Below are 24,206 nucleotides of genomic sequence, written 5' to 3'. Positions count from 1 at the left end.
ACTTTTGAAACAAAAATGTTTGCATATTATGCCATGTACAGAATAAGCCTTTAACTGTTACATGTGTTTGACTTGTGTTATCTGTTTTCTTTATGTTGGTGTTGTGCAAATAAAACTCCAAGTAAAACTAGTTGTTTCTTCATTTATTGTTAATATTACTTTATACATTTCTGTACAGTAGGCTACAGTGAGCTTAGGATGTAACAGCATTACATAACAGCAATTCCTGCACATCAAATGAGACTGAACAACTACTTTGCAAACTCCAACAACAAATGATATGAAGGTTTTGAATTCAGATAGGAAACTCTGTCATTACAAAATCATACAAAAACAAGTAAACACAGACGTTTAAGGCATTTGTTTGCTGGGAAGTACATTATGCATCTTGCAGGACCGTGCACATACCTTAGCACACCTCTGCATACCATGTCAACGAGCGACGCTCGACAAACATTGGGAGATGTTTAATCCTGAGACTGGTGTAAGTCAGGCTTACTTTTTGACTGTCAAATGTAATTTGCTGTTAGCTGGAATCACAACTGCTTCAGTTACTGTGTAAATCACAAAGAAGTCCCAATACAAACACAGAAGACTCCACATGCATGTTCAGCTCAAACAGATAGAAAAAAGCCATTCCGTATCTGATAAATCACTAATCGACAATGAAGAAATATCATCAGATCACCCACAGAAAGTGTAGGAGATTGTTACTTGTCTGGTCCCTTAACAAAGCAGTAATTTATAGCATAAAATGTACTTGAACTTTATGAACTAACACTGCTTGATGGTCTTTAAATGAGGTGGTGAATAGCAGAAAATATGAAATTAGGTGTTGCAAGTAAATTGATTAAAAAAACAGAGGCTTGTGAAGTAACTCTAAACACAAATGCTTCAGGCTACTGAGCAGAAACAGATCAATAAATTAATGGCTCTACAACCCTTTTAAATAGATAACACATTCTTTACATCTACAGCAACACTTAGTATCCAGCTAGAGAGTATGAGCAGGGTACTAAAAGTCATTAAGTATTTATTTTTTCACTGAAATTCTCACTCCCATGTACTCCAACCAGGCTACAAGAACTTTTTCTCTTCTCTCTTTATCTCTGAAGTCAAGGTTACAGTTGTTTGTGCCTACAGCAAATGGAGACACGAATATCTGAGAACAGAAATATAGGCCATTTATTATCCTTGTGTAACACAAGGAGGAGTAAAGCTGACGCATGATCAACCTGAACTCATCCACACTAACTGATTGTATTCAAAACTGAAGATCTGTTGAGAGATCTTCCAACATTTCCTTCATGTATTCTGTTCTTTAGCTAGAAGTCTTATAATTGGTCCCGGAGCAAGTTGGAAATGCATGTGGAAGATGAGACACGATGAGCCTGCAGCTTCTGTCTCACCACAATACTTTTGCAGCCCCCTCCCCCCAAACGCTGCAGTATAATGGAGGTACTTGGTTTTTAAATGCACAGTTTTTAAGAGTTTTTTTCTAAATATAACACACTGAAACAAGACTGGCAATCTTATAGCCCAGCTATAGATTAGTGGAACTAAACATTACGTAGCTACCAATTTCAAAGATGTTTTAAAAAGAAACTGTCTGAAGAATAAGCACCGCCTATTATTTTTCATATATATAAATGTGTTTCATATCTGATGTATTTAAACCTTTGTAAGTTTGATGTTTTTTTTATGTTCAGTTAAATGATATGAACTTCAGACCACAATTATCATTTGAACAATTTCACAGCTGACACATACTCTAAATTTTCGTCTAAACGGTTCAGTCCTTCATCTTGTATCCTCAGGAGAAGAATTACATGCAGCAAATTAAATTAGCAATATCATATCCAGGTCTTTTCAAGGGTGATTACACTTAATGTTATATATTCAACACCACAAACTTGAACTCTGACAGCACATACAGGGTCATTCTGTCATGACAAATGGAGAGTTTGAATGCATTACATGGGGAATGATACAAACTGCAGTTAAACTCTTTCGCTCTATTTTCCATCCCAACACCTTCCAGCCTTTTTTCATGGCACAGAAACATTTCATCCACTTAAGAAGCTGCTTTGAAATATGTAAGCAAAGTGAAATGGTGCATTTTCTTTTTCTGATGCCTCGATGAAGAGAAAGGAGTGTATCTTGACATCACAGTCAATTTAAAAAGAGAAGATAATAGCGTTTTTATCCCAAGACAAAAGCCCTTGCATATGGATGTTCTCATCAGGGTATTAAACTCCCAGACGTGTCCATTTTTGGCTTGGTTAGTTGGAGGAGTGAAGCAGGGGCTACAGGCACTCAGACAACACTTCATGCTTGTCTGTCATCAAGGACATTTCTGACTGGGGCTCTGTGATGAAACTGGCACTCAGCTGGAGTTTGAGCTTCTCCACCTCGTAGTTATGCAGGTACTCTTGAATCAGGTAGCGTTCTCGTTTAATTCGTGCCTTCACGTCTGAGGGGATGTCTGGGATCATCCACGCCACGAAGAACTTCACCACAAAGACCACATGCTGCGGGGTGGGGAGTGGGGAGAGAATCACATGAGATAGAGTTTAATCAATTTCATGACTAATTCTGTGCATGTTTTCTTCGAGTGTAAGGTGGACAGAAACTGTGTTGTCTTACTTCCATGATAATAATGAAAGCCATTTTGGCTGCAAGGATGTGCCAGAACTGCATGGTGTGAGTGTACTTCTTCTCGTGGCTTGGAGGGTAACGGTAGTCCCGGTATCTGTATAAAACAACAAGAAGAGGACCATCATGAAAGGAATAATGTATAAATTCATATGAAAAATGTTGTGGTGCAGTACTGGTATACATTAGGAAATGCTACAGTGTAGAACTTCAAAGCTAACCTCAACATCAAGATTCAAACACTACAAACTACAAACACAGGCAAAATGTATTCATTCAGGTAGTTTCATCCCCCGGACACACAAAGCACTAGAATGGAAATGTTTAGTCAATTAAGCAGTGAGTCAACTAACAAAGAATTAATTGCCAATAATTTTGATGATTGATTATCACAACAACTTTCATTATTGTCTGGTTTCAGCTTCTCCAGTGTGAGGTTTTACTAGTTTTCTCAGTTTCATATCAGCTGCTTTGATGTATAACAAGCTCTTCTCCCTGATACCTGCAGGTGTCGGTCACGTTGTTAAGCCAGTTGCTGCTCTCCGACATGTTGGCCACACGCATTTGTGAGAAGGTATATATCGACAGGCTGTTGTTGATGTAGCCCTCCATGGTGGTATTTGCACTGTAGGCATACAGATAGACCATACGGGGAATCATGTCTGAGGTGAATGCCATGATGAAAGCCTGGAACAAAAGTAAACACAAGGCTGTCAATACAATGTTTGTGGTGATGTAAAAGTTAGTTTAATGCTTAGTTTCATGTTGAATTGGACATTTTATTTAGATCACTGTCAAAAAAGTAGTGTTACAGTTCATTTAACGCAGGTAAAAATGAAGAAATTAGTAGATTCAGAAAACAAAACTCACTCAGTATCTTACATTTACTGAAAAACAAAACTCACATTGGTAACAACAGATAAAATGGCCACTGCGTTGAGGATCTCCTGCCACGCTCCTATGTTTCGGGCCTTGGATGCCACTGGTCGTCTGAACTGGGTGGTGAACTTCCAGGCGTCCACCCTGATCTCCAGGATGTTGTTGAACAGAGCCAGGAGGGGAGCCAAGGGGAAAGAGGCCACAAACAGAGTGATGAAGCCAAACTGGATCACTGAAACGACAGCCGGGGAGAACAGTTAAAGAGATTGAGTGATGAAAAGGAAAAGGCATGAAGTGGAAAACAGGAAAATGAGGCAGCTGGGTGTGATTTGTGGACATTCCCTGAGAAGTCTGTAAAAATATGAACCGTAATTCCATATATAGCCAGACCAGTGGTGTAGCTTACCCATCTCCAAGTATTCATAGAATAAGCCCAGTTGGCTGAAGTTCTGCAGGACATAGTCCTGCTCCCAGCGACTGTAATGGTTTTCAGGATTGTGCCGTCCCTTTCTACTACTCCACCAGTTACGCATCAACCTATCAAAGAGCCCATGAAGAAGAATCATATGTCAGTAAAGGAATAATTAAAGGTAAAACCAGGACTGTGCACAAAGCCGATTAGAAATTTCCAGAGAGCGATGATGGTGAAATGATCAGCACATTAACTACAAAATGTATAGTTACAGTTACAGTTAGACAATTCAAAATGAAAATAAATAAAATTCTGGTAACAAGTTCCATATTCTGCATGCAACGTCTTTATCCAATGGGAACCAGTTATTTGAAAGTTATTTGGAGGACAGAGATTTGATGGACTCACGGCAGCAGGGCTTCCTGAATGTTTCCCCACAATTGTTTCCCAGCCATGACAATCACCAGCTGTGTGGTTAGCTCGATCAGACAGCCTCCGGGGTCACACTGGAACAGTGAGAGGCTTTTAGTTTTATATAACACACGCTTTTGTTTTATTTGACTTCCTGTTGATAGCCATCAGATTTTGAAGCTGCCTTGACATGTAGAAAAAAAAGTCACCTCCTCATTCCTCAGTTTTTTCCATTTGCCAAACATGTATGAGTATTCACCAGGAAAACCCACAAATTTGCCTTTGAAGAAGGCCACGTAGAAGCACGAGGAGTAGTAGTTGACAAACTGGAACAGAAACATCTTCATGGTCAACCTGTTCTCATACTCCAGGTGGGTCTTTGGGATTTCTGTGAAACAAAGAGTTCGCAGATAATCTCACGTTTCAAGCAACATCTGAGTAGAGTATGAGCCCTGAATGTCAGATGAAACCTCCTTACCCATATCGGTGATCCAAATGGCCACCCTCTCATAAAAGAAGTTGAGGATCATGATGATGACAAAGTTGATACAGGAAGCAGTGACAGACGTGGCTAACTGTGGGGTGATGAATCTGCCCACCAGCTGGATCTTCCTCGTGGGGTCTTCAATGATACTTGCAAAGGCGGCATACACGGCCAGCCTGTACACTATGACCCCGATGATACAGGCTACTATAAGAGAAATCTGTAGAGAGCACACAGACATGTAAAGCTTGTTGACAGTGTATAACTAGACATGGGAACGATCCGCTATATGTATAGTGTAAATAGTACACACAGAACTGTGGTGAACGGTCAGTTACCCAGAATATAACAGTGGCTGCAGAAAGGCAGTAGCGAGCACACTTGCTGGTTATGGGGAGAAAGGGCTCCATTTCCTGAAAAATGATTTTTATAGTTTTAGAAATATTGTTTCAAAATTTAATATATATGTCATGTTTATTTTCATGGTGGAAAGAAGGTTCTAAAGCACCTGAGTGATCTTGTTGAGTCTCCTGTTAGTGCATCTGATCTCGAACTCTGGTCGGATTTGAAGCTGTTGCTGCTCCTCTTCGAAATCCACCAAGTCCCACTCGTACTCCAGCCGGGCCTGACGTCGCTTCCAGAACTCCAAAAACAGAGTTACTGTCAAATTGATGTGAGGACATGAAACAAAAAGTTTAGTCTTTGTGCGAGTGTGTTTGCGTGTTTTTTTTTATGACTTTAATCAAGTTGTGGCTTTTGCACCAACTTTTTTTTGTTCTTTTGCTTTTTTGAAGTGTAATGTGTTTCAGCTGTGCCGTGACTCTGATCACTTCTTGGCTCACTGTTGTGCGTGACGCCAGCTTTCAGGAACTATTTGTCCTAAACTGAGCTGGGCAAGCTAGCCTGAACATACCAACATAATTGTGCTGGCAAGTTGTTCTGGGCTGAAACAGTGTGGATAAAGGTTGATGCTTCAGTGTGAAAAGGCTTTAACTGTGAAAATCTGGCTTACAGGAGGAGGGGGTACATTGGATCTTAAACACAGTACGAGCAGCACAGACTGACACTTACCCCAAATCCCCATAAATATGGCAAAGAACACCGTCCCCTCATTGTCAAACAGATGGGATTGCTGGGAGAGAGAATATGGAAAAGGAGTTCCTCAGAGAAGTAGAGGAAGTGACATGCTGGGCATAAAAAGGGTGACATACTGCCTTCTCAGGAGGATACAATTTACAGTATTTACTGTATTTGTAGGGATTAAATGTGGTTGACCAAAATATTTCAGTCATCATAATCGATAAAAGATCTGCATTAGTGACTTTCAGCTATGTAGTATAAACATTAGTCTTACTCCTGGTGTCAGAATCGTGTCCAGGTAACATATGAAGTCAAATGTTTTACCCAGGATGAGAGACAAGTAGAGTTGAGCTTCCAGAAAGGGCATTTACTATCACAAAGTGGACACATCACAATGCTGCCCCCAATGTTAGCGTCACATATTTCTTTGCTGAAAAGAGAATAAAAACAAAGGAACATAAATAAACATAATAAAATGAAAACACCATTGTATTTATTCAAAATGGGCTGTTTACAATATAATGATCAAGAATAAAATTCTGATCAGGCCATCTTCAAGTCCTGCAGTGTCAAAATCAGTCTGAGGCCTAATGGAAATGTATTCTTTAATTTTATTTGACTAAAAGGAAGACGGAATACAGCGTCTGGTGCTGTCATGGTTTTGGTCCCTTGGTTCCAATTAAGGAAACTACAGTATAAAGTGAGACTTAAGATACAGTAATACTGTACTTCCAACAGTTTGACTCTACCCCCCCGCACAAAGCCAGGTCCATAAAGAAATGGGTTCCCCAGTTTGGTGTGGAAGAGCATGACTAGCCTGCACAGAGTCCTGACCTTAAACCTTATCAAACACCTTTTTGGAGGAATGGGAACGCAGACTGTGAGCTTGGTGTCATCACCCAACATCACTGTCTGACTTCCACTGCTCTTGTGGCTGAATGGGGGCAGATGTCTGCAGCCAGGGACAGCGTTCCCAGAAGAGTGGACGCTGTTAGAGCGGTATATGAATGCCTGTGGCTTTAGAATAAAATGGCTAACAATCACATATGAGTGTAGTGTTTGCTTGTCTACATACTTTTGGCCATATAGTTATCAGCTCGCTGATGCCCTCTGGTGGTACTAACCTTGATATGTTGTTGTCATAGCTGAGCACTCCATAGGTGAAACATATGAGGCCCATGACGGCTGCAAAGAACAGCATCTCTGTGTAGAAGCCCAGCCAGGCAAAGTAGATCCCAATCTTTTCTCCATAGTACTTCCTGCAACCAAAGAATCACATTAACGTTTAGTGTAACTCAGATTTCAACATCAGAATCAGTGGTAAATGTAAAAAAAACGTGTGAGAAAACAAAAGCGGAGTGCATTCAGGTGCTGTTTGTTCACCTGATGAGGTTCAGAGGCTGCTCTTTGTAAAAGCAAAGAAACCTGGCCCAGTGCTTGTACAAGTTGAAGCGCTCACTCTCGCACTCAGCATTTCTTGCCCTTTTCCAGTATCGACACTGAAAGCAAAACACACAACGGAACATGGGCTGTCAAAAAAAAAAAATAAAAATACATAAACTACTGATATAATGGAAAATAAGTCATTGTAGTAGTAGTAGTAGTAGTAGTAGTAAAAGTAGTATTAAGAGTAAAATGTACTCATTCTACAGAACTGCTCCTGTCATCATAGGTTAAAATATACGCAGAATTTTCACGTTGTGTGTAATCCAGGAAGCAGTGCTTCTGAGAACTTAATATGGAATTGGGCTACTTCTGATCGGTGAGAAATGACAGATAAAAATAGCAGCTGGACACAGTGATCTCCCTGTGGTACTATCTAGACGATGTTGTTTCCCTGAGCAAATTGACTTTTAGTGTTTGACATCTACATATTAATGTTCTTTCTTCCATGTGGTCTTACATCATGAAGTGGGAAGGCGGCCGTGTAGGTCCCATTACTGAGTAATCGCTTGATTCCCGTCTTATCTTTGTCTTTCCGTCCCTCTTTGTAGTACGGACAACGAGCCAGGATGTAGAACACCTAACAACAAGGAAGGGATTTAACTGGAGATTAAGGGATTTGGATTCATTTGAACTTTTTAGCTAAATGCATTTTTTTTCTGCTTTATCCTCACACAAGCATTTTCTAAAACCGTAAAAAAAAACTGTGTTAACTTGTGGGAGCAAAAATAAAATATAAGACCCAAGAGAAACTGGCCATGTAACAAGTGAACTCTGATTTAAAAGAAGAAATACTCACAATCCTGTTTCTTGTGGACGGTGGAAAGAATGTATCCTTGTCAGTGATGAGGAAGAAGTCAGTCTTGGTCTTGTCAAAGGGGTAGGTGAAATAGTCAGGTTGCGGGTGCATTATGTGGTCTGGCAGACGGAAAGGATGCGAGAGCCACTCCAGTGGCACGTCCTGACCATGGGGGATATCACTCTCCTTGAAGGGAACTTTGATCTTTAAGACATCGGCGTAGGTGGCCAGTACGTCCCATGGAGCGTGGATCTTCACGAAATATGTCTTCTGGTCTTTGGAGTCCTGATACAAGCATAAATACATTGCAATTATTTGTGCAGAATCCTTACACAACTGCCTTAAACTACTATGAAAGATAGCAGTGTAATGTGTCTAATATTGAGCCATCCCTTTAAGACTTTTTCTGTAGACTGTGATGTGCCTCAGCAAACTATCCACTAGGTGGTGCTGGTACTCTGTGGTTGAGTTTCTTACTGATTTGTCCTCTGTCTCGAGCTCCAGTCCTGCTTTCTCAAGGTTGGCTTCAAACTCCCTCCTCCTTTCCTGTGGACACACACACACACACAAACACACACCACAGCCATGAGAGCCACGCAGACCTGCACAGTCTTATCTTGTTTTCTGCTTTACCTATTCTCGTTATAGAAACTTAATAAAGCCCCCCCCCCGTCTGAGGTTCCTCTGAAAAAAACATGTCCCTTGTTAGATGCAGCATTATTCAGTTCATTCAGTCTGACTGACAAATTGATTTTGTACAGTAAGAGACCCTAGCAACTGGTCCAAAAGGGGGCGAGAAGGGAAGGGGGTTTGGGGATGTTTTAGCATTTAATTGCAGGTGACTGACTTCTGCTGATGGCTCATCAGAAGTTGAGAACCCGAGACCCTTTATTATAACGTTTGATAACGTTTATAACGGCAAACCTAAACACTCACTAGAAAGTGTGAAATCCTAAGTACTTGTTAATGGTTTGCAGTTTATAACTGCACTGCCACTGAACACAAACACACAAGCATTAGATTTAAACAGGATGCACTGATGCAACACACTCTTTATGCAAACAACAGAATATATTGATATTGTTCTCTCTACAATTTAACTATTTTAAGTTTTGCCTCGAACTCAATGGAGAGATTAATAAATGCTTAAAGCATGTAAATCATGTTGTAAATGTACATACAGTGAGCTAAAATCATGTCCAGTGGCCCTGATACAGATGGAAGGCAGTCAGATAGTCCATTGGAGAGGTGTCCCTAATGAATGGCAGAGTCAACCTAAAAGCGGAATTTCTTCTTATGATGATGATGACGATCATGATGCATGTCCGAAATCTCAGTTTACTGCTGACTAATGAATGAGTGAATGAGGGAGGGACTTTATTTTTCTGTGGTTTCGTGCTGAGCAGATTGCCTTTGGGTTTATTGAGCTCTTTATTATTTTTTTTGTTGAAAACAGCAGCCTGCTGTGACCAAAAAACGATGCTATGAGAGCAGTGTGAATAAATCAAACCAGTAAAGTTGCAGAGCGGACAGCTAAACGATGAACTGAAGCTCACTGTGAAAGCCGACTAGAGCTGCAGATTCAGGTGATTATTCTCTCTGGCTTCATCACTCATTGTCATTCTTTTTTCACATTGTTATTTTAAAAATGTTGATTATAGCTGCTTTAACAAGACAAATTAAAATATGCTGTTAATACAACTGCATAATTGCAACTCCGAAGCGCCATCTGACTGTGATGGCGAGAGACTAAACAGGCACAGAAGGAAGTGACATAACTGGCTGAGACTTGTGAAAGTGCACCTCCTTCTTCCTCCAGTCATCCCCAGTCCTCCCGCCATGTGACTGATTATCCCATCATTTACTTCACATGTGTATTTTCTGCCATGTGACATAAAGTGCATGTATTCGTGTATGGCCTTTATGTACAGTAACTACATATGCCTGGCAGTAAACAGCTGATCTCGCTTTTACAAAATAATTGAATATCTGTTCATTTCAACAATTGCGTCAGATCGTAAATGTCACATGTCCATGGAAAATGAGTGGTTTGAATCTCACTTCCTCTTTGTAATACCATCTTTTCCTGTTCTGGATGGAGATGGTGTAATCATGGCTGCCACACTGTAAAATGCTGAGCAGTCAAGCAACATGTGACTCATGTGACTTGCGTGACTTACACTCACCTGTTTCTTTTCTCCATCTTTGTCATCGACATAAGACAACACAAAGTCAACCCTTCGCACGCCGTCCCTGAAGAACACGGTGTCTTTGTTTGGTTGTAGCTTGTCTGTCTGAAGGACAAACAACAGGCGTCAAATAACGCTTTTAGCTTTCTCACAGAGTGGGAAGCAAAAGCAAAAAGAAACATGCAATACTTGTACAGCGGATACTGAGAAATGAAATTGTCAGGACCTTGGAGACAAACATAACAGGCTCAGCCTTCCACACTGACAGATACACAGTATTAGACGTAGAGAGAAGCACACTGCATCCCAGAATTATACATGGAAGTTAGGTTCATGGTTTAGACATTCACTTGCCAATGTAAAGGGACAGTACTGAAAAGTATTTAAAGAGGATGTTGTTTCCTTCAGAGAAAAGTTTAGAGAGATGCCATGATGACTGCAGAAAAACCACATAAAACAAAAAGAAATTCTTTTCACGGCCTGTCATTATATAAAAATAGTTGATGGTGGAGGAGAAACGGACTCTACATGTTCTAGATCAGGTTTTGTATTTCAGTCATTGTTTTTGCATTTAAGACACAACCTCTTATCTTTACCACTGAAGACAGCGCTCATGATCATAATATGAAATTGCATACAAGATCAAATGATCTACAGTATCCACAGTATCCATTTACATCTGTATGTACAGTATTTCATAACCTTTAACCAACCTGGAATTTAATTTACTACTGTAAACCCTTAGTCTACACTTGTCATTTTGGATTTTGTAAGACTGCTATTGTCAAACCAAAAACGTACTTTTCATTTATTTTTCAGTCAAATGGCCTGATTCCAACTATTTCTAGTTGTTGTAGTGCTTTACATTGCCACGTTTTGGTTCATGAAAATAGGTAAAAGACAGAGTTCAGTCTTTTTAATTTGTACTTAATCCGAATGATTTTTTTTCTTGACAGGAATGTACTGAAATAAAATGTATTATAGAAATGTATAGTTGAATTTAGTTATTTATATCAATATGCATCACAACTGGTTCCAGTTTGTTGACTGTCTGCCATGTTTTTAATATAATAGCTTAATGGAGTAGCCAGTTGCTGAACCCCACTCAGCTCACAATGCACGAACTGACCTTTTGTATCAGAGAGGTGAACGCTGCTTGTTACAGTTATTTAATCACATTCGGACATAATGAGATAGATTAGCACTGCACAAAATCTGTTCCATTCCTGCACCGAATCCTGTAGGCATACATCACAGAAGCATAATATAATCAGTGTTATGAATTAAGATGGATAAACCATCTGCTTAATAGCCTCACTGTATCACTGAAAACCCAGCAGACTGACAACAGGCTCCTGTTTGAGCAGCAACACTTTATTTATTTCCCACTTTGACAGGAATGCGGGGAGCTCTTTGAGACACAGAGGTCTTGTGACTCAGCAGTGAACAAACAAAAGATCAGTGAATAAGTAGAGCAAACATAAACAATGACATAAAAATCTGCTGGCTACAAAGAAAAGAACACATGCTTTGGAAATGTTACAAAAACTATCTTAACTATTGCGGAAAATCTTATGTGAGACAGTTGATTTTGGATTGTAACAGATCAAATCAAAATAAAAAATATTTCTCAACAATTAAAGAAATAATTCAACATTTTGGGAAATATGCCGCTCTTCCATACCACTCTTATGACGGTACAGCACATATGAAACCACTACCAGCAACCAATTAAACCAACATATGCAGTATTTACGTAGCATATATGAAATGCCCAGAGATACATCAAAACTTACTTCTGTATGTCCAGGCAGTGTCCCTCTCTCAGATAGTGAACTGACGCCATTTCCACTGTTTTCATCTGCAAAAGAAATACAATCAGAATATATGTACAGAAGCAGGTACAGCATGTATTCAAAGTTGAAGTTTGTGTAAAGGGGAAAATAAGTTTCATTCAACTGAGCACAGAACCAATACTGTTCTACACTTGTTATGCAGATCTTATAAAGGGCTAGTACAGGGTTTTTGTAATATCAGTTTTCTCTCATGTTTGTTGTATTTGTGGATGGGTTGTGTTACGTGTAGTCTAGATGTTAGCCCAGTCGCTGGAACTCAAAACTGAACTCAAAGAAAGGCCCAGGGACAGATGGCTGGTCACACAGTTGCAGCTTTTGAGATAAAATTTCAATTTTGCAAACATCCATTTGTTTACATGCACTCACACCAAAGGAAGGACAACAACGGTTCCAAAAATAATGCCATGGTTATAATTTCATATGTGCTTGTTAACAAGTTTTAGAAAAATGCTACAGCTAGCCCAAATAACAGACGGTACAGGATGAAACCCTTTAGCAATGGAGTATGTTCTCCACTTATCCCACTGACATTCAGTAATTTAGCTAAGCTAGCTTAAGCTCTGTTTATATCCACACACAGGATATGTGATATGCAGGATAATAATAAGGTTCACTCCAAACCACACTGTCCCTTTAATAGCAGTGGCTGCACATGCATCTCTGAGAAACTCAATTTAACAAGGACTAATAAAAATCCAGCAGTCTCCTGGCAACATGAGCTGATACAGACTCTTAACACACAGTATTGGTAAAATGAGAATGAGAGATGAGAAATACAAAGGCACTGACACACACACACACACACACACACACATTCACACATGCACGCACACACTCCTCTTCATCTTTAATCCAATGACACACAACATTCCAGGAGTGCCTCTCTCTCCCTGTGTGGCAGACTCTGGCAGAGGGAATGTGCTCATATAGCACTGCTCTGCTCGCTGCCTGCTCCCCCAATTATTTCCTGAATGGTGGGAAAGCTGCACTTCCTGCATAGGGGAGGCTGGAACATGCATCAGTGAGGAGGAGGGACCTGGGGATGGGGGTGGCTTCTGTACCAGAAGTCCAACCTCCCCCCAAGATGACACACACTCAGCACACAAAGGAGACAAAGATCTCCAGCCTCCCTCAGCTTCAGCCCAGACTCACATCCAGCCACCTCTGATTAGACACAATCATCTGACGGACAGCAGCCTGAGCCAATGAAAGAGGGACTACGGTGTCTCCATGTGGACTAACTAGGATGGAATGTAAATCAGTTAGACGACAGGAATTCCTGAGGTATAAAAGGGGCAAAAGGCAGTGTGATTTTTCCATTGGGCTCGTGGGAAGCACCATTGACTTTGCAGCTGAGTTTTTTTTTTCTCTTTCCTTTTTTGTCTCACTTGTTTGGTCGTACTCCAATTGTGCACAGCCACTTATCAGATTCTGGCTTGAGCAAACAGCTGCAATGGGCCTGCAGTGTGTGACATTTACTACCACAGAGAGACAAACAAATGAAAACAGGTCAAAAATGCAGAGTGTAACTGAGCAGTAGACACCAGCACAAACACAGTGACTGGCACAAAAGGCCATAAATGTTCACTCACGAAAAATAATTACTGCATTTTGAAATCACACAGTTATTCATTCATGCAAAACTGCCTTGGCAACTGTGGCTTATGAGGACGAAAATAAACCGAATTACACCTCATTTAAAAGTAAAACTGAGGCACTATGTTTTCTAACACACTTTCCACCCAAGCAACCCAATTACACCCCAGCTGCTGTCTATTTACAGTAACTGAGACACTCTCCTGTGAACATGTCCACCAGCAGAATGCCAGGTTATTGAAAAAATAAGCCAATAACCTCAAGTGACACTTTTAACCACCATCTAAGAGGGAACTAGTGTCCAAAATGGTGCTGCGGAGCAATGCTCCCAGATATGGCAGGAACAGAAATCCATAAGCTCTTCTCTATAAAGAGCTTCTCTTTGCTTCTGATCTGATCCTTACTATGGGACACAGAGACTTTTTAGGGATTCCAACTCATAAAGTCTTGAGAATGTGATGGACAACTCTTAAACGGGGCCCGCTCATATGGTAACACCTGGTGGAGTGTACACACCAGGCAGCAAGAGACCAAAACAGGAGCAGACATGTGCAATACCATCTATCAGGCAGCAAGAACCCTCCCACCCCACCTCCCCCTCAAGAAGCTTAGCCAAGGACAAAATCATAATAATTCATGGACATATGACATAATTCTTAGTGGCTCTTAGTGTCTGGTACAGACCAGGTCCAAATATTCTGGATCCTACACTCCCCATAATGCAACACTCACAAAACCAAAGCTGAAATAACAATTTTATGTGAATATCCTGACAGACTGAGTACTACTCTCCTTGACCAGTCAACTCAACTCCATCTATAAGATCAATGGAGTTCCCTTTTCATAACACAAGACTAGTTTATATAAGCTACGACCACCTTCAAACTCTCTGAGGCAAACTGAACCTACACAAGGTGCACACACAGGAAAAAATTACATTTTCCACTGGTCAGAGCCAATTAAAGGGCTGTACTACAAGACAGCAGCTTCATGTGTATTACTTCAGTTGGCTCAAAGCAATGGCTGGTAAGAATCTGGAAGTAGAAATAAACTTGAAAATGCCTCCTTCATAAAAAAGGCATCATCCTCTTTAAACCAGAAAAGACAATGCTGGCCCACAAGCAGAAATATCCCACTGACCAAGCACTTCTTGTGTATTACCCCACTTCTCCTCAAATGACCGCACCACAGTGCTCAAGTTCAAACACTCACAGGTCATGCCCATCGAGGAATATCTGTCCATGTTACTAAGACATCAGGTCCACATTTGCTACTTCACCACTAGTAGCCAGAGTACCGGAGGCCAGCAAGGAAGGCAGTATATCAGAACAGGAGGCCACTCGTGTCAATGTATCGATTCCCAGAGGCATGTGCTGATCACACAAAGAGAAACAAAAACAGCAGAGGCTGTGCATTCTCTCTCAACCTACACAAATCCACTATTACCCAGCTGCACTGTGCCTGAGCCAAATTCACTGCAACCTGGGAGAAGAAGTTATCATTCCTTATTACATACAGTACGTAGCCCCCAGATAAGATGCATATATAGTGCTCCACAGTTTCACTTTGTATGCCAGCGTGAGTAACTGTCAGGAGAGGAGAGCGGTCCTCTTCACTGAATCCCTGAGAGTGAGTCATCACAACAAGTGGGGAACCTGCATTTCTCAGGCTGAACCGACATCCAGCAACTAGTATTTGTCTGACAAGAGGATGTGAAGGGAGGTGTCATCCACCCACACACCCACTTATCCACACAAGCACAATACAGAATGCATATTTTTCAATATCAAGAAGTTAGCGTAAAATTGCCATGTATTCCTGACACTTGAAAGGCTAAAAGCACGTCATGTACACCAGCAGTGGTGGAATTTACTCAAGTTCTGTACTTAGGTGCAATTGTAAGGTACTTGTATTTCATCGTGTATTCATATTTTATCCTAATCTACACTTTACACTTAATTTACACACTACTCCATCACATTTCTGAACTTTTTACTTCACTAAATTTATTTGACAGATATAGTTACTTGTTACTTAAAAGATCAAAATTGCACATATAAAAACATGAATTGCTTGCTGCCACTTTTACTTAAATAAAACATATCAATATTCTACCACTGTACACCCAGTTGGACACATGTGTGACTGACACTAGGAGTGGGCGATATGGGTAAAATTCTCTATAATTGTAAATATAACCTTCCCACCCTCTGGGAAGTATATGGAGTAACTGTTTTTGGATAAAATATCAAATCAGGACTCTTCATTTTTTATTTTTGCCAATCCAGAAAATTGATACAGTCTAGGTCAAGGTACTTCATCGCATTAATGTAAAAATTGTGTAGAACCCAGAGATATTAAGAAGATATCACTCACAGTCTCTGATGGTTGACAAATGTATATCTCCTCGCAGGTTACGTGGTCGAGTCGCCCAGCCCTAATTCAAACATTACCATGTGCACATGCCTCACTGCGGTGTATGAGTACAGTGCATGCATCAGTGCTGATTTGACACTGCAGCCACGAACACAGGACACAGCACACAGCACACAGCACACTTAACTACCAGGAGCCTGGCTTTGTAGATATGGCAAGAAGCTGAGAGAGTGGCTGAAAGATCAGACAGACCCACAGGCACCTGATTAACAGACAAACCACAAAGCAGCAGATAATTATCAGCCGAAAGAGAAACAGAAACATGGTCCACTATTGAGGAGAGTTCAGCATGATGAGAGAGCAAACGGATGAAAAGAGAAGCGGCAGAGGTTGATGATGAGAGGACGGACAGACAGGCGTCACATAAAGCCTCTGATCTGCCCGTACCTGAGTGCAGGTTTATCCTGAATGCGGTCAACACTGCAGGACCATCTTTAAAGGACAGACAGACACAGGTTAGGAGGTGGGTAGTATTGAACTGCAGGTCAGAAAAGGTAAACATGCATGATTACTATAAGTGCTGAGACATTCTACAACCAACTCAGTGAAAATAAACAACCTTAGATCTAAACAAGCACTGCTGGTAGTGTGCTGCGTAGTACACACGTTATTCTGTGAAGCATAATTGTTTTTCATTATGACTCAAGCAGGCTGCGTGGGTGTCTCCTGTATGAAAAGGACCAGTACTAACTCTTTTGGCAGCTCCTCCACTACACTGGCACCTAGTTAAAGCACAGATAACACCTCTTTATTTATTTGATAAAAAATGCAGACTAATTAACCACATCTTGACAGCATTGACCTTCTCTCTGATACAAACATAGCACAGATTGCTCTACAGCTTCCTTCTAGGCAGGAGTTTCATTGAGGCCAGTTGGGTGAGAGACAAAAAGCCTGGCTGAGCTGTGTGTAGATGTATATGAAATGATGCTGTGATTAAGGTCAGTACTCTAAAAGTCTAAATGTAATGAATCACACTGTGAGTCAGCCACTACACAGCACTACAGGGTGCGTTAGATACATTTAAAATGTAAAAATGTAAAACATTTCGTGCCATTACACACATGATTGTCGAGCAGGCGTGGTGTCTACCAGGCTACAGTGAAACCACAACATCCTGAGCTCGAACCGGGCCTAACTCTTCTACGACAAGACATCCTCTCTATCGCTCTCAACAGGTTTCCTGTCGAGTGAGCCAACTACACTCAGGGGGAAAAATTCACAAACTGCTCCAGTCAAATGTGAATTTAAAGCACACACTGAAAATTGTGGAATCATATTTGCTAAGACTTCAAAACAAAAACTGTTTCAGTTTCAAGGTGCATTCCTGATCTTGGAAATAGCAGTGGACAAAACAATCTCACCTCAAGGTCTATTTAGTAGGTGTTGTGGGGCTTTCAAATGAATCACATGATCTTCATCTGCAAATGGACTTTGCCCATTTGTCATGGAATTGTGGATGTTGAGTGCTTTAAGGTCATCACTCCCGTGTTGTCTTGAATGCCACTTAAATATTAATTTGACTTTTAAGTCATATAATTGACAGCTTCAGAACAGCAACTAAATGGACCTTGACGTGATAATTTAAATCAGTCAAAAATTGTATTGTGAATTGATACCAAACAATACTGATTCATGGCAGATAGAAACCCAATGAATCATGAATAGTAAGCAGAGTAAACCATTTATAACTTGCAGCATTTGTCTGAGGGTTGTATTGTCATTGTTGTGTCATTTCCTTTCTTATCGTCAGGATGCTAAAGTCCCAGACGGGAGATTTCCTGACAATCACCGGAAAGCTTGATTAGTGTAAAAATACCACAAACACATGAGGTCATGTGCAGGGTAGAAGGGATAATGTATTATCTTCATGAAACACCATGTTTGATATCTTCGATAGTCTGTTAGGGGATGCGTGTTTGAGAGAAAGTGTTTCCGAAGAATACTGGTCAGCACAGACAGCAGCTTTCTCGGTTGCATTAAATACAACCTCTGGATAGTTTTGATATAAGTCATGCAAAATCAGAAGTGGATAAAAGTATGTTTTCTTTCTGTTGCCTTACTGTATGTATATCAGGTTAGGTAACATTTACCTAGAGATGCTGTACAATGGCCTTTATAGGCACAGTTCTGTATACACAGCTCATACATAAAACATAATTCAATGACCTACAAGAGCGCTAGTTTTCCGCCATCTAAGTGTTTCATGTCCAAGTACCCAAAGGCCAGGACAAATAGGCCAAAACAAAAACGGAGGCACATGGAAGCCATGTTGTAAACACAGACCAGAACATTTTATTTTAGTCTCAAACTAGAATTACTGCCACGTGGTTGCATGCCTCTGCTGCAGGAAATATGGTCACAGTCTCTCCCTCTGTTCCTGAGTGTGTTGAAAAATGGCCAGAGGTGTTGTTGGAGATCATTATTGTCACAGTGAAACTGACCTTTGACCATTGTAATTAGAGTATGAATTCTCGAGTTTTAGCCAAAAACATGTTTTGTGAGGTCACAGTGATCTTGACCTTTGAGCACCAAAATCTAATCAGTTCATGGTGTGCAGACTAAAAATAAAGTCAGAAACTTGTTCTGGCACAAACACAAAAAAAAAGAGCCCAAACACTGGAGCTTTCCTCTAGTTCACTCAGAGGAGATCTTGGTTTTTTCCATGTCTCAGTCAGTATCGTGGCTCCATCAAAGGGGGTAATGTAATTACAAAGCCTGTTTCCATAGCAACTGTTTGGCTCTGTTTCACCTCTGACTGAGAGATCAGTTCACGGACTAGGCTGCAGATAGCAGAGGGAAATCACCTTTAATGGAAGCAAATTCCTCAATATATGAGTGATTTCTATTAAAAGCACCTAAAAGTCATATGATAAGAGTTGTTGCCTTACTGACCTGATAGATGCCAAAAAAACTGGCAACCCGCTCTAAAAAGCTTAGAGTCCAGTTAAAAAAGACTTGAATGAATGAAGATATCACCAAGTATCTGCTATGTTTAAGTGTTTTAGGTTTAAATAACCATCCACTAAATTATATATAATGTCACAGTACATCTGGTGTCTATCCAACAGTCCGATGCCAGTCATGACTTTCTATGAATCAGTGTTTGGCCAGCTGTCAACAAGGAAATGAGCACCGAACACAGAGAGCAAGGTGAAGACAGACCCCTTCCTATTCTCTCTCTGGTTCCTTCTTGATGGCTGAAGGGCTGCCCTGATAAGTGCCTGAACAAAGCTTTACCAGAATGAGAAGAGTCTATTAACCCAGAGCTCACCCCAGATAAACAGGCATGTGTCTCTATTAACAACTCACTGATTAACACAATAAGGAGTGGAGAATTACAAATTGAAAAGGTCTGAGATTTCATTATGTTCACTCAACACACTGTTTCAACATGAATGCTGTGGAATAAATCGTCTTTATTTTTCACGTCCCTTGATGGTGCAGTGTTATTAGCACTACGGGGTCATGTGGCTAGACAAATAGTATGTAGGTTACAAGACAAGTGACCTACCTGTTGTTTGCTACTATACCATACTGAAATATGGGTTTATCATATTAACATATCAAAAGACTTTAAAAATAACTCATATATTCAACTGTATTTTCCAAAAAGGAAAAGAGAAATAAGTTGAAATAAATTTCATGGCATGAGTACAGCTAGCTAGAGATGTCTACAAATATTTTACTGGTGGATGCATGCAAGTGAAAATGAACTCGTCAAGAGTACAGATGTTATTTTAGTAACTTTTAATACAATATTCACGACCACTATAATAAAAACCTAGAATGAGCTTGACATACAAACAATCCATATCTTCAGATCACATTCAGAACAGTCCCATAATTACATCTTATTAATGAATAATGTATCTTAATGAATGAATTGCTTGATAAGCCACTAAGTTAAAATGGGCATGTGGACTTCTAGATCATCCATTAAGGCCAGTGACGAAAAGTGATGAAAAAACGAAACAAAAAAAAAACATGTTTCTCTTCAGGACTAAAGCCACCTTCAGTCTCTCGTTCTCCAAACCATCTTCATTAAAATGCTGCAAAGCTCTTATCACAAGAGCGCCAGACTTTTCCTCTACATTTCATCTTGTGTTCTGACAAGCAGGGGTCAAAAGATAAGGTCAGTCAATACCCGCCATTCACTTACTGTATCTCCGAGAGCGCCTGTTCCTCATGTATGCTTTTGCTTTTCATGTTTTGGATTCACAACCTGCAGATTTCAGCTCGAAACCAATTTGTCTTCTGACCTATTTAAATAACTTCTATTCTTCAGCGACTGCAGTTTTAAAAATGATGCACATTTGAGTATGGATTTTAAAACATTGATAAGACAGGAATTTCAGGCCCTGACCTAAGTAAGACGTTGACTATGTAAACAGGATTAAATCTCCGTGTCCTGGACACAAAGCCATCACTGTACATCAAACCAATCTGGTGTATATAGGAGTTTTTGGATTCATGCATTGTTAATAAGAACTTATAAGTGAGCTTCTCATTACTGCAGAGCAATTAGTCTTAAAGCACGGGAAGTGGCCTGTTCCTTTTTACCCCCCACACTCAATTTACTTTTCCTTACACTGTAGATGTATGATATTTCAAATGTTAGAGCACAACCAAACCATGTCCCTGTTATGGCTTAAAAATAATATAAAATAAAATAATTAAACTGTCGCCTAACAGACTGAACTGTCTTGTAGCATATAGGTCAAATGTAAGAAGAAATTATGTGCAACTCTGCACCTTCCTGTCTGGCAGCTGCTGTATGTTGTGTAAGAATGCCACAGTAACGTCATCTCCACAACCTGTTGTGCTGTGGAAGAATCACAGCAGCCCTGCACTATAAACCAGACATTTTAACTAATACTCTGGTGTCCTTGGAGATTACTGTTTTTCACGCTAATGTCCGACAGCATATCTACTGTCCAGGCTGTTAACCCCGAGATGGATTCTAGTGAACACACTCTCTGAAACCACAGACTGACTGTGGTTTGCTGTTTAGTAGAGTCAGTGAAGCCTGGCTATCACAGAGAGGCAGTCCTATTATATAAATACTGATCTTGACAAACCAGAGAGGAGAACATACTTATGATTATTTTATCCTTTGATCAACTTGTCTTTAACTTGACTTTCACTACTCTGACAATATCTGGGTCATAGGTATACCTCTAATTACCCCGGATCCTACAAATGTGCCTCAGTTTGGTCGGTGTGACCTCACTGACCCCACAGTCACAAGTTTTAAGGTGCACCCCCTGCAAACGCACACACAAACACCCAGCATGTGTGTTTTTGCATGTCACGGGATCACAGCCAGTATAAACTCTCCTGTTGTGCAGAAAAGTCTTTTTTAAATGGTGGGTTTATACTGCTAAAGTTCTGACCTCGAACTGAGAGATGACCCCAATCTACCCAAATCCTCCTCCCACTTTATGCTCACCTATGACGTCATTATGTGCGGTGTCAGTGGTGAAAACTACTGCCAAACTGGCTCAAAGTACATAACTTGGGAAAAAAAAAAAAAAAAAAAAAGATAAGGCTGTGGACAAAACATATGCAAAGCCGAATACCCAAACTATATGTAGTGGAGCGACACATACACTAAAATAAGAGTAAAAATGACACCTTGATAGAAGCATTTAGTTTGTCTGCTGAATTGGATTAAGATGTTTATTTCATCTTTAAGGTTTGCTATAAAGAGACTCAAACTTTAACATGACGATATATAATCTTCAAAATTTGAATGTAATTGGATTAAACTAGCAGTTCTGTGGCGCAGTATAAGAATTGCTGTTACACCATGTAATACTTTGCCAGAGAGGCTACTAGGAGCATTATAACAGCGCATCTCACCAAAATCTAACAATTAGACACAACACGAGCCCTCCTCATGACCACCACACGCTGATAAAGGTTCATGAGAACATTTTTGTTTTAATTACCTCCAGTCTGTGAATCCGTGGCGCTCTGAAGCTCGATCAAAGTTTCATCCTTCGCCTTTCCTGTTATTCGCCTCATAGCGGATTGCGGTGTTATTCTAAAGGCTTCACCTTCTCAGGAAAGTGGGGAGGGCAGTGAAGATGCCGCTGTGATGCCGACGGGTTGATGAAGACTCCACCATGCAGTCCTCAGCCGATCTCACACTGAAATCAATGAACTCGATCCCGATCAATAGATGGTGGGTGGATCATATTTATATTATAAACGATCCTCAATGAAACTGTGCCCCGTCGGGCTCCCTGGCGCTACCCGAGAAGACCAGCCACACGTAAAGGGGAGTGGCAGGGGCTTTTTAGGTCGGCACAATAGTGTGTGTGTGTGTGTGTGTGTGTGTGTGTTTGAGAGACAGAGAGAGAGACGGTGAGAAAGGGGAACATGACTAAACCTATGTATCCCACTGAAATGTGAGTCATGTTGATGGGATGTTGGCTAAAAAGAAAAGCAAAAACGCAAATATTAGGAGCTGACAGTGCGACTTCGATACGATGAGGACATCTTGTGGCCATTTCCAATACCGCACACATCTACTGAGCAGAAAGGTTTGCAAAACACTATATGATCTGTTTTATAGCTTACTTCATTTCATCCATTTACATAAAGAGAAATAAGAACCATTTTCCAATACGCCACTCTTTATGAATTATCCGTAACTAATGGTTTTCATAAATGATGAACAGATGCTTTACAGATCAGTTATAAGACATTGCCAATAGCAATACTTGGGTTTCCAGGTTGTGGAAAATCTTTCCGGCTGGTGTCTGTCCTCCTCCAGCTGTGCACTTAGTCCCTCTGGCTTTTTAGGACACGCCAGTCTTTACTGCTCCGCAGCAGAAATTGGCAGTGAGCCACACCAAAGGAAACAAGGGAACATGGAGGAAGTGCAAATTAAATAGGTGCGCTTGCATTCGTTTCTGGACCCTCAAACTGATCATTTGAACTTCAACCTTCTGGAAAAAAAAAATTGCAGCGCATCAGGGCAACAACATTAATGAACTGTTTCCTGCAGGCTTGACACATCAGTGCCTTTTTAACATTTATGCCATCATTACATGCAGATGACTTATCAATTTTTGCTGGACGCTCGTTGAGAAATGAGTGATCCTTAATGGCATGTATAACTGCAGAGTTCATTGTTTAATAGTCTTTATTAATTACCTTTAAACATATTTTTAAACAATGACTTGACTATAAAGAACTCATCAGTAAGAGACATAGTAACCATTTTTTTTCTCATAATCTTGTATCCCAAAAGATAATCTTATTAATGGCCCATAAATTATCAATAAAGCCTTAGAGTGAATGATTTATTAACCATTAATACAGACATTGTTGAAGCTTGTGTAAATGGTTTTAAGAGTATATGGTAGTCCAAGGCAACCGCCCCACAAACTACCGCCTCAAAAGTGGATCAATGAGCATTACAGGCTTCAAAATCATGGCAGCGTTGTGTTGGATGCTTTACTGTTTATTGTTGTTCATCTTATTCTATCCATTCCATGTCCATCTGACTGCAACTCTTTAAACACTTGAAATTTTTTTTCACAACATCACAAAAGATCCTTTTTAAAAAATCCCCATTATCATCATCAGCATAATCGCTCTCAGAACAGCTTTGGGACCGCACAGAGCAGCGCAACAACTCACAAACCACACTGTACCAATTACCAGAGGCGGAGGTTAATGGGATGGCTGGCCTTTCTGATTTGAAATACCTCACTCAGCAGATTAAGCAAATACCAACGATGGCCTTAATTGGTGTAGACTGTCCCCAACCAAAATAACACCTGCTGTTTGCAGCTGATACTGAAGCTCTCTTTATGACTTAATGGAGGCCCTGGCCACAAATCCCAAACTCCCTGAATAATAAGCCAGTAGTGAAGACCATTTTCAAAAAAAAAAAGGCTAAATCTCCCTTTTATTGTCTAGCCTCGCTGTCAGGGGTGCACTCAGATCC

The 24,206-nt window shown here is 40.4% G+C and overlaps 1 protein-coding gene across 2 annotated transcripts; it reads right to left on the bottom strand.

Annotated features, from left to right (window-relative positions):
• Positions 1-128: 128 nt before the first annotated feature.
• Positions 129-22,532, bottom strand: ano5b (anoctamin 5b). 2 transcript variants are annotated; one of them, XM_071488676.1, is made up of 21 exons: positions 22,195-22,509; positions 16,628-16,672; positions 12,149-12,213; positions 10,350-10,457; positions 8,641-8,709; positions 8,164-8,448; positions 7,825-7,944; positions 7,305-7,420; positions 7,046-7,180; positions 6,246-6,351; positions 5,913-5,973; positions 5,350-5,501; positions 5,180-5,254; positions 4,836-5,061; positions 4,567-4,745; positions 4,355-4,452; positions 3,941-4,071; positions 3,561-3,766; positions 3,158-3,342; positions 2,647-2,752; positions 129-2,531 (listed from the first exon to the last, which is right to left on the bottom strand). In XM_071488676.1, exons 1-21 carry the CDS (start codon positions 22,268-22,270, stop codon positions 2,307-2,309), a joined length of 2,769 nt encoding a protein of 922 aa, XP_071344777.1. In that variant the 5' UTR covers positions 22,271-22,509; the 3' UTR covers positions 129-2,306. The 2 variants fall into 2 exon arrangements, with proteins under 2 accessions (XP_071344777.1, XP_071344778.1); XM_071488677.1 differs by lacking the exon at positions 16,628-16,672 and having other exon boundaries at positions 22,195-22,532.
• Positions 22,533-24,206: the final 1,674 nt, after the last annotated feature.

This window comes from Trachinotus anak, unplaced genomic scaffold, assembly GCF_046630095.1.
Source record: "Trachinotus anak isolate AG129_WGS33_773 ecotype Australia unplaced genomic scaffold, CSIRO_AGI_Tana_v1 ptg000011l, whole genome shotgun sequence".
NCBI lineage: Eukaryota > Metazoa > Chordata > Actinopteri > Carangiformes > Carangidae > Trachinotus > Trachinotus anak.
This window is presented reverse-complemented; position numbering and strand designations above follow the sequence as displayed.

Excerpts from the sequence above, each read along its gene's own strand:
- ano5b (XM_071488676.1), bottom strand. The coding sequence starts at position 22,270 with ATGAGGCGAATAACAGGAAAGGCGAAGGATGAAACTTTGATCGAGCTT. Across the intron at positions 5,255-5,349 it reads GACTCAACAAGATCACTCAG|GAAATGGAGCCCTTTCTCCC; the intron begins GTGCTTTAGAAC and ends ATCATTTTTCAG. Across the intron at positions 3,767-3,940 it reads CTATGAATACTTGGAGATGG|TGATCCAGTTTGGCTTCATC; the intron begins GTAAGCTACACC and ends CTGTCGTTTCAG.